The 11,609-nt window shown below is 42.0% G+C and overlaps 1 protein-coding gene across 4 annotated transcripts in view; it reads left to right on the top strand.

The window, feature by feature from the left end:
- The window catches only part of LOC103476771 (EBF transcription factor 3), an 86,973-nt gene that overhangs the window by 65,326 nt on the left and 10,038 nt on the right, over positions 1-11,609 (top strand). For all 4 annotated transcript variants that reach the window (XM_008429335.2, XM_008429338.2, XM_008429339.2 and 1 more), the window contains exon 11: positions 8,650-8,738. In XM_008429335.2, the coding sequence (XP_008427557.1) occupies positions 8,650-8,738 (89 nt within the window). The remainder of the gene's footprint in view (positions 1-8,649; positions 8,739-11,609) is intronic.

The following is an 11,609-nucleotide window of genomic DNA, read 5'->3' as shown; positions in this document are numbered from 1 at the left end:
AAACTTTTGCAAGGCAAAGTACACATAAACTAAATGTTTTAAATTTATTAAGCCAAAAAAACAAAACAAACATGCATGTACATTGGATTTTTACTGCATCTTAGCAAATAGTCCTTTTTTCTCCAAAGCTATAAATAGTGCTATCCAAAAATCAAACACTTCCTGCTCCACTCGTGGAAGGCGGAACAAAATGCAGCGCCTTTCTTGACCCTCCTCTCTTGTGAAAAAAATTAAATAAACAACCAAAGACATCTTTATCGGCACACATCAGATACAGGGTCCTGTGCCGTCCAGCTGGTGAATTGAGCCCATCCTCTCCGCCCTGCCGGCACTTTGAAGTCCCAGACTTACAAGCTGATTAGATGGAGAGCTTCCTTTTCATTTCCTGTCCTGCAGGGCTGGGTTTGGTACTTCACTAGCGAATGGTCAGTGACGGGGTGTGGCCTACCGAAAGATATGTTATAATCAAAGGCATTCAAGGAGGTATGTAAACAGATCGGCTTCTGAGGAGGACCTGCAAATGCACCAAATACTTCATACTCCATTTGCGTATTTAGAATCTGCTCCACGCAGGGTTCTGGAGCCTTTCTCCAAAGCCTATTTTTAAGACGAAAGTCAGCGCAGGAGCGAGAAAGGATGACACAGGCATTTATAAATGTCATCTCCACAGTGAATGGGTTGTAACCGGTTGGCACAACAGTTTTAGCATGTGTCAAGGCGTGTTATCCACCAGCCATCGCCATACCTGCCTGTCTTATTACAACTGCTGGTATTTAGCGCGAGCTCCACAGGAGTGGAGCAGACACTCATTGCCAAGTGAGATGGGCCTGGGCTTGAAGGCCTTGCGAGCTTGTGTGCATCGCGACAAGGTTCCACAGAGGAAGGTCCTTGTGTCCAATTAGAGGGCTGACGTGACACGTGCTCACACTCCCCCACTGTCAGGCAGCTTGTCAGGTAAGCTTTGAGAAGCGCACTGTGGCATTATTCCACAGCGTGTTATCAGCAAGTGACCTGTGAAATCCAGCTTCAGGAAATTGATTGAAATAAGTACTCGCGGTTGAGCGAGTATTTTCACCTATTACTTGTTTCTGAAAGTGGTTATCTTTCAGGAGCGGGGATAAAAAAAATAATAAAAAATGAAGGTTTTAGTGTGTTTTTTTCTACCAATAAAGAGGGTATGCATTGATTTATTTTTAATTGGGCCCACTTTTTTGTTTAAATGTTAGTGGTTTGTTTGGTAAGGGGAAGTTGTCACCAAGTCGCAGCATTAGTCTTTTGCCACAGGACAGACAGGCAGAAATATGTTCTGTTCTCCTTTCACCGCCTTCCCTTCTTGCCCCATTTTCAGGCATCATCCAAACCCGACGGGCTTTAAAGGAACTCCAGCCCCCCGACCCCCATCCCCTCTCCTCCGCTGCCGCTTTTTGATTGAAATTCATCGGCAAGTTTATTGAGAAATGAATGAGGGAGGCAGCGCGGTATTGACTTTGAGAGGAAAACACAACTCATCTTGAATGAGGGGGAAAATTCACCCGTAATTTAGCCGCCATCGATCCATGCCCCGTCCATGTATTGATCTTCATTTTACAATATTAATTTGCGCTTGCAATCAGCTGTGAAGGGAGCCCATTTGATTTCTGCGGGGCCGGTAATGTGCGAGAGTCCACCGGCGTCCTCGGAGAAGAGGCACACGTGCTTTAGGTGTCATCTAAGAGGATTGAACAGGTGTCTCTGGCACCTTTCTAATAACCCAGCCGATATGAAGGGAGCTGAAATTATGGATGTGCGATCTGTAACATTGCTCCCTTTTAACCGTGTTAATTACATTTTATCTGTTGCAGGGGCAATATCTGTGGGAGACTGTAACTGTCGAGCTTTTTTCATCTGTATTGGCTCAAAGTTCATGAAATTTCAATGAACATTGATCTGTCTCCATTGATTTATCTTAACTGCAGATCTTTGAAATTTTAATTTCCTGTTCATCTCGAGACTGCTGGAGATGGAATCACTGAGTGGTAACTGGCTGCAGTGGATGGAGATGATATGGTCAGTGTTGAAACAGATGAGGTTTGCTTTGCGTGGGCTTGCTGTGAAAATTTCAATTTGGCTTGGTTTGGTTGATTTATAGGTTGGTTTCCACGTCTGTGTGCATGTTTTCTACTCTTCTGAATGGATCTTACCTATTCTGAAGAGCAGCAGCATGACTTCTGATTTCTTTACTTTCCCTCTATGCACACCAGTTTTAATCACCATGGAAAAGTTATTCGCCCTTTCTACAGTGCTTTGCAGTAGTATTCAGACCTGAAATGCTTTCTCGTGTTATCATGTTGCAGACAAAAGCATCAGAGTATTTTAAAATCTTACAGCAGAATCTCAATTGGTTTTTATGTCTAGGTCATTCGGAAACATGGACCTGATTTGGTTTGAGCCACGTTTTATTGCCAGATGTGTAACATTTTGCCTCAAATAGGCTTTATTCCAAGATTGCTCTGTATTTATCTTCATCGATTTCCCTATTAGCAATGATCAGCTTCTGCTGCTGAAGAATAGCATATCCACAGCATGATGCTGCCACCATCCTTTTTCCTGGTTCCTTGTGGGTATGGTGCGTTCAGGGCGATCTGCTGTCTTAGTTTTTCTGCCACTCAGTGTTTTGCATGCAGTTACATTTTAGTCTCATCTTACATGAGCAACTTTTTCTATATGCTAACTTGAAGCAAAATGCTTGACTTTCCTCTCACCACGTTTCCATAAAGAGTGGCAAGAAAAAACAAATGGTTTTCCTTTCAATAGATTCCCCCCCACCTGAGCTGTGTATCTCTGCAGCTCCTCCAGTTACCGTGGGACTCTTCCCACATCTTGGTAGGTTTGCAGTAGCACCATAGACTTCCCGACCTAACACTAACTTTTAACAACTTCATCCTTGACCTGTCAGTTGAGTTCATTGCTTTTCCTAATGCTGTTTGCTCACTGATGTTCTCAAACAAACCTCTGAGGCACTCGCAGGAGAGCAAGATTAAATTACATTAATTAATTGGATTAAGTGACCTTTTGAAGAGAGGATTGATTGCATTGGATTTTATTTTGGAGTATCAGAAGAAAGGGGGTTGAATACAAATTCACACGCAACTTTTGGGATTTCAGTTTTATTTGAAAAAAAAACTAGACTTCTATACACTTCTATACATCTCTGTGTAGGTTTGTTACATTAAGTCTCAATAAAATACTTTTTTTTTTTCTTTTTGGCTGTAACATGATGAACTGAGAAAATTCTCAAGGGCAATGAATACCATAACAAGACACCAAGTAATTCCTGTAGAGTGGTGAATTTCAGCTGGAAGAGGTCATTCTGCGTGATGATAGATCTGCATTCGCTTAACAGACTACAGGTGCCTACTGGGCTTCAGTTTGACAAGTCACAAATGCAATAACACTTGAATGAACTTCTTGCTTGTGCTGTTTATCTGTCTCCCCCTTTCCAACTCCCACTCCACCTCTAATTTGTGTTAAGGGGGGAAAGAAAAAAAAACTGCTCAATGGTGTAGGAGGAGTGGAGATAAGCTCGAAGCAGTTAAGTATAATTAGCGAAAGTAATAGCTGGCAAATGGCAACAAGGCTAGGTTTTTATCTCCTGGAAAGATAGAGTTATCGTAATAAGCTGTAATGGCTGGCAGGAATGCTAGTACTCTGTGCAGGCTTCCATTCAGGCTCGTAGACTTAACAAGGAACAATTTCCCTTGAATTTACTGCTTTGCTCAAACATTTCCCTATGTTTATACCCTGATACTGTAAGTCAATACACGTGTTCACTCCACTTTCATATAGATTGAGGGCACACACTGCCGTATTGCCATGTAAGCACTTCTGGCTGCCAGCATCGGCCATGTTCTTCTGTTCCCTCAGAGCGGTTACTCATGTCCCATTTCCAGAGAACACGGAGAAGTGAGCAGCAGACCACACTCATACGCCATGTACAAGCGATCCACTCTACATTTTAAGTAAAGTGGCGGTGACCGAGGCTGCTGAAGGACCTCGCGCAGAAAATGAAGGGAAAAGGGGGGGAAAGATTGAGGCGTCAGATCGAAATAAGATTGGGAAGCGTGCATTCCAGGAAAGGAGGAATTCAACTGCAGGCCTGCCACGGCTGCCAAGTGCGCATGCGGGGCTGCTCAAAAAGGAGGAAACGATACGGTCGCAGCTGCACGAGGAGTCAGGCATTCCATTTCTTCATATTCTGAAACGCGATCATTCGGTCTCTTGAGAGAATTGCTGAAATAGTCATAAAAAAATATTCTACTTCCCAATCTTCAAGACGGTCCACAGTAAAGTCTGCGCATTTTGCCACTTACCATGCTAATTCTGCTCGCATGTGGCCATAATTCTTTAAGTTATCAGCTGTTAAATTTGAAACATATTTGCTGTCACATTCAGTTAGGAAAATTTCTATCATCCTGGAAATTAAAACACGAAGCATCTCTGATCCAGGCAGGGTGAACAGATATAAGGAGTATAATTGAACAAAACGCGCAACCTGTCGAAATCTGTGCAGAAAATGAGAGAAAATGAAAATTCTATTAGTGTCTAATGTTCCCTCCTCCCCCTCGCCGCGTGCTCTTCATCTCTCCGGCAAAGTATTCAAATGCAAGCCCTGCCTTACCTCCCCGTGTCTCTTTTTCTCTAATTATCCATGAGGTCAGTAAGCAAAATGGGGAAGAAGCCAGGAGATCAATACAAATTATCCCTGAGCAAACCAGTGCTGACAGTTTGAATTGCAGCATATGTTTACCCAAAATCAGGCAATTTATCTTAATATCAGGCGAGTAATGCAGCAGGGGTGAGAGGTCACACAATCTCTCCACCTCATAATTACCCGCCTCTAAAACAGGAAAGTGGTATTGATTGGCCGCGGGCCGGGAAGCGGGCGTGACTGGAACGTGCCAGTGACCCCCCACCCCTCCCGCTCCCCGACACCCACCCTCCCCTATCATACCTCCCATAGTTCTCTCTGTCCCTCCGCCTCCCTTCGGCTAGACTCCCCACCCAGCGCAGGATTTATGGGATGTGTGTGGATGGTTTCGTGTTTCCTCGAAGCGACTCAGAAGTCTTACAGAAGGAGTAAGAATGGGTGAAGGGGGCGAGGGAGTGTAATACCACTTTCACTGTTTATCATTGGAAGGTCAAGGAGGACTAAACAAATTTTGGCTCTGGATCATCGCACCACTTTATTGCAGCGCAAAGTTTATGAGTGAGAAGAAGCACATGACGAGGTGTCGAGGACTGAAGTAGACCTGGGAGGTGAAGAGGGTAAATGTGTGGAAACGTGCACGTCAATGCAGGAAAACGTAAGGAGAGTGGTCCCAATGATTCTTGTAAAAGCTCAGAGGATGAAAGGAAATCTTTGCACGGAGAAAAAAAAAAAAAAAAGAAAAAAATCTGCAGAGCAGTGCAGCGACTGCACATTTATTGTCCAGATTGAATATAAGTGCTCAGTATATATCATCAGCAGCTCTTACAGGATTATTGACATTGTCTGTGTCTGTCTGCGCCGGTGTTACACGCTATGACTACAAAACTGTCAACTCATCAACTGACAGCACCGTTTAGCGCTAATGCAAGTCTCCATCAGCTGTCAAAAGCATTTGCATGAAATCAATAGCAGATGGCGGTCTGTGTCACCAATTTCATTACGCCAGGGTTGTTACAAAGATCATCTCCATGATAGATGAGACGGCGACATGCCGGCATGGGGAGATCATGCCTTGTGCTGGAAAACTGGGACTGCACTGAGTCCTGACACCAACTGAGACAAGTTTTAATATATCTTTTTTGTTTTTTTCTTCTTTTTTTTTTTGGTCTGTCACCAGAGCGTGGTGCCAACTAAGTCCTCCAAATCACATTCATTGCAGTTCTTAGGCCGGCATTTACAGTATTACAGTAGGGCATCATTATCATTGGAAAGACACGTCAAAAAGTCCACCTCTCCTGTTCTCCGTCTCGTTCTGTACTGTACATCTGTCCGGCCGAGTTCCCAGCATGCCTGGCGGGTTCTGCAGGCCCCAGCTGAGGCAGAGGACAGGAGAGCGTGATGTATCACCCTGAGAGAGCCCACTGACAGCCTCTGATGATGGATGGCCTGATTATGGAGTGCTTTTTACACATACACAATTTACATCACACTGAGCAGCGGGGTCTGGCAGGGCCGTCGAGCACATACGCGTTTTCCACGCGGGGCACGGGCGTTCACACGCTTGCATGTGTGCGCACGCACGCCTGCACGGGTCTGCCACAGTGCATAAGATAAGGAGGGGAGTGGAAATAACAAAAGAAAAGGGGGCAAATTCCTCACTGCAGCCTTGTCATGTAAGATCAATATGGCAGATCAATCCTTTATTAAGGAGAAGATGGCTTCTCCCCCTACATTCCGAAGCAGACCTTTGTCGTTTTGCGACACATGATGACATGTCAAATCAGATTTCCAGCAGTGTATGTAGCTGTGGCGGGGGGTTTATTCAGGTGTGTCTGCACTGCCGAGTTGAATACCACTGTATTTGTAAGCTGGATCTGTGATATCGATTAGAGCCCCCACTTTGTCCATGCTTGAGTACATAATTGCTGTTTGACCATGCTTGAGCTGGCAATTACTGTATTCAGCGTTTAGCACAACTGCTGCATGTGTTCAATTGCAAGAACAAGTTTGAATGAATAGGAAATTAGTGTCCATGTCAAACGTTGGCATGGAAATAAAGTCCTGAGTCCCATTTCAACACATAAAACTAAATCTAAGCTCTTGACCCGACATTACTGAGGGATAGCGCGTCCAAATTGGTTCTGTGTTGTATAGAGACAGCAAAGTAGAATACATTTTTTAGCCCTTGATAACAGAACCACACTTTATAACAAAAGCGGTAAAAAAAAAAAGCAAGCAAATTTTTACTCATCTTACATATTTTTAATGGCACAAAAGCGTCAATGTTGTCAAGTCTTAAATGGCCCACTATAGTACTGCTAAACATTTAAATAACTCACCATCACACCCACCAATAATTGTGCAGTTGGATTTAAAAACAATGTGTTTATTAATATAATATTCAAGAATCTTTTATTCAAAGTGAAAGAAAGATTACACACAGGTTATTACAATGAAGATTTTCAAGTTGTACATGCCAAGTTGCAGAATGGAGCATAAAAGCAATTTCCACTGCAGAACTGATTACTGTTTACATCATAACGGATATTTGGTCACATGTGTGCAAACATAAAAATAAATAAAACTGATAATACATCAGTTTCATGAAAAAGTGCCCTGTTTCCAATGGTAATTTTTATCCACCATAATTAATTGCAAAGAAATAAGGCTGTCCATAGCGGTAGGGCTAAACCAACTACATGATCCTTAGGTCATGACTTTTGTGTCACTGCCCACATCTCTTTGTGCTTGAGATCACTTGTTTAAGACATTTTCCTGCAAAAGCACCAACAAAGAGCAGCAGGCTTTGTATAAACCAAAACCCAGTCCTAATCCGGTAGAATGTAATTTCTGGTTGAAGAGTGCCGGTCAAAGTACTGGTGATGGTCATGGTTAAGTACAAGTGAAGTTACTCAAATGAATAAATGAGAGTAGGTACACAAACTTGAGTGTGTGTGTGTGTGTTTCTGTGAAATTGTTGGGGGTTGCGTTCACTTGCTTATACATTCAGCAGGTTCAGCGAGCTGTGTGGTGTTAATGCTGAAATTACATGCTGAGTAATGAGTGATGGGCCAAATTACAGGCTGAACAATGAATAGAGGCAGGCAGCTCTTATTAGTCTCCATAGAAAGCCATTGATTTATGAAGCGCCTTGCTCGGCGGAGTTACTCTCCTGAAAATGATATCTACATTGAGAAGTGATGTTCTCTATTAAGCCATTCTTTCCCCTTTTGCACTGCTCTCCTCCTTCCTAACCCTCCTCCCCTCGGCCTCTCTCTGAGTGTACACGATTGTTTAGAATCAGGCGGAGCTGTAAGGAAACCTTCAATTACCCATTAGGACTGTCAGACATAAAACGCCCGGCTCTCACCAAAGTCTGGGTTATGATTCATTTACTTTGTGCCTCTGATTCATCGCCCAATATGCCTCATGCCCCAGATTACTGTTTGAGGGGTGGGAGAGATTAATGGCTCCATGGGATCTGCCACCGTTTTTCAAGGGCCCAGTGTTGCAGTACAGTTGGTGCAGAAGGGTGAAATGACAGCAACTTACACTAGATCAATGTGTGGACAGTCTTTCACAGATTATTAAAGCTCTGTTAGATTAAAAGACCCCCGCTATGTAGTTTACTGTAGTCAATATTCCCAAGCAGATAAAAAGGGGGAGGGTCCCTCTAAAGCATTCTTAGGCTGATGTAGGTCATCATGGCTGCTAATGAAATAGCACTTGGTGACACAAGTGTCAAAAGGAACCCCCCCCCCTCCCCAAACCCCCACCAGAGCTGATGATGTTTCATAAAACATTGTCTCACCCTTGAGTTTTTTTAATTTTTTTAATTAGGCATTCTGAAATTATTTCTGTACTGTAAACCATCACAAATTTTTCAATTAGTTCCCTCATATCTCTGGCAAAATTAGCCCTCAAATGGGTCTAATCTTTATCTTCCCTTTCCTCTCTTCTAGCCCTCAATGAGCCCACCATCGACTACGGTTTCCAGAGGCTGCAGAAGGTCATCCCCAGACACCCTGGCGATCCTGAGAGATTACCAAAGGTCAGTACATTGTCCTTCCCGAGCAGAGAAACGTAGGGTGGTAATGACACAGAGCTCTTCAGGTTCTGAAGGAACAGTTTATATCTTAACCATAGCAGATAACCCTCATGACGTTATTTAATATAAATCCAGATTAAGTTTGTTGGTGCTAATCGGCTGGTCCGAGAGGGGCCATCGCCCGTTGTGTATTGGTGACTGTCCTTGGAAGCTCGTTGGGGGACTAGTGCGCCAGCGGTCATTGGGCAAAAGGCAGGGTACACTCTTTACAAGCCACCAATTCATCACAAGGCAAAAAGAAACAAACTATAGACTAAGTGAATGTGCATGGAGTACTGTGGGAGGAAGCATCAGTAGTCTGGACATTACTCACATATGTAAGGGGAGAACATGTAAACTAGGTGCAAAAAGGCCTCATCCAATACAGAGTATAGATCCTGTACAGTAAAATCATTTTATTGCTGTCCAATTTTCCATATTGATATTGCACACACTAATGCAATGCAGGTCGATAAAATAGCATTTGCTTAAACAGCGGCAACATTTTTGGGACTGAGGTTGTGTTAAGACCTTACAAGTAAACTTTATTCTTGGCCACCAGCTTCAATCTCCAGGGTCAACTAATCTGGATTTACACTAAATGAAGACACCAAAAGAATTATCCCTTTGAAGTAAGATATTTACTGCCTATAATCTTTTAACAGAACCTCCCTTCAAAAATCCCAAACCATCTATTTAATATCTTGCTAATACTCTGTGACAAATAAACTAAACAACATTCCCATCAACGCAGAGCACTGCGACCCAGAGCGCTAACAGCTTTTACTCCACATATGTGGCTCACCCTCCAACCAGCGTGGTAATGGTATTGGCTTTTTGTGTGTGTGCGTGTGTGTGTGTGTGTGTGTGTGTGTGTGTGGGGAGAGAGGCGTAAACTCTCTGTGTGGTAAAATAGCTCAATCAGGCGTTTTCCTCTCCAGTAGTCTGTGGAGATGGTAATCTGGTCAGAAACGACGCCTGCACCCTCATTACCCCACTCATGTTTTCCTTTCATTTTCTGCGGCTCGATTTGGTTTAATCTTTTGTTTACAGAACCCTGTGCCGTAAACCTTTCTAGTCTTGCTGCAGCTAATAGACAAAGACTGCATGTTATTATGCTCTGGCTTTTATAATGTTTTGTTTTTTATCTTTAAGTTGAAAGTCACATCAGTTTGGCATGACACATCAATAGGCCAAATGAAAGAAAGAACTGAGAATTAGCATTAAAACTGAGGTGTTCACGTCTGTTTTTGTTTTTTTTTCATAAATGCTTTTCTGCACAGTCCTTTTGATTCCTTTATTCTTATTTGATTCATTTGATTCTTTTACTCTTAGTTTCCCACTGATAGAACCTGTGTGTTTTCTCTAATTGCCACCCCACTAGTAACCATTTTGATGACCAACGCTCCGAATGTGTCAAAAGTAATAATATGACTGATTAGTCAATTCAAGACCCCTCGGCACGCTGAAAAGCGGGGACCACCTCGGAGTTTTAATAATACTGCAGAACCTTTAAAGACCTTATCTATCATATCCCAGCAAGCAACACAACAAAATTATTAATGTCCAATGGACAATTTAATAAAGTGTGATGTTTGACCAAGGCAACCTGGAGAAATGGAACTTCACAGCTAGTCTTTGGCTCAGTATATGAAGTGTTTCAATTAGACCTGGTCCCTGTGGAGACAGGAAGCTACACCTCGACATGAAATGTTGCTCTAATTTCAGGTGTAAACGTTGACCAAAAGGTGAAGTTCACTTACCTTTCATATCTACAACTCTGTCTCCGCTGGCAAGACTGTTTGAGTTTTACAGAGTTTTCAAAAGTTTTCACCCTCTGTTAAAATTAAAGCATGATAAATAATTTCAAAACATTTGTACACATATTATGTTAAATATATCTGCACTAAAATCACTTCAAGTAAAAAACAAAAATGTTGCAATAACCTGACTGCATAAGTCGGGTTATTGTAAGTATAAGTATAAACCGAATCAGTTTGTCTGAAAACTGATTAAGTCATATGCTTAATATATCAGCATATATCAGGCTGATATATATAGTTAGACTATATCAGCATGCTACATGAAAGTTATCCAAATCTGTCAGACAATTATGGCCACACATGGCCATCTTTAGATGGACCCACGGATTTTACGTTAGATTTGTTTAGAGAGTTTTAGCTTGGTCAGTGCAAAACTTTAATTCTTCTCTTACAAAACTATTGTTTTATTAATTGGACAGTATGCTTGGACTTCCGGTAATGTTGACAAACTAATTCCCACTTCATTTTGATGTTTTATGATAAAGCTGACTAGTATCTGATATATTTCCTTCCACTTTGAAAAATGAAAATACGCAGTGCCAACTGAAGCCACCATGTTTCAGTGTGTTGGTTATGTTGTTCATTTGGTGGTGGGTGTTGTCTTTGAGTCAAACTTATCCTTTACAATTGTGGCCCAAAGTTCAACTTTGGTTTCATCTGACCACAACAAATTTTATTTGAAATAAAAGGTGACTGTTCTTGCAGCCCAACTCCTTAGTAAATATTTGAAGATTAGTGGAGATGTAGGATATATATATACATTTTTTTGTGCTTTTTTAATGACTGATAATTTTGTAATACAAAATCCTTAACTTGTCAGCGAACCAAAAGATGCAAATGGAAGTGCAATAAAAATCCTACTAGGGTGGCTGAACTTCAGATTCACTTTAATCAGTAGAAGATGTCCAAAAAATAAAATTCTTAAATTAAATCAAAAGGCCTTTTAACATCAAGTATTAGGTTAAGGTTGTGAAGGTTATTGCACTTTTTTTTAATGATCATTTTAATTTGA

This window comes from Poecilia reticulata, linkage group LG15 (genome assembly GCF_000633615.1).
Source record: "Poecilia reticulata strain Guanapo linkage group LG15, Guppy_female_1.0+MT, whole genome shotgun sequence".
NCBI classification, from domain to species: Eukaryota; Metazoa; Chordata; class Actinopteri; order Cyprinodontiformes; family Poeciliidae; genus Poecilia; species Poecilia reticulata.
This window is presented reverse-complemented; position numbering and strand designations above follow the sequence as displayed.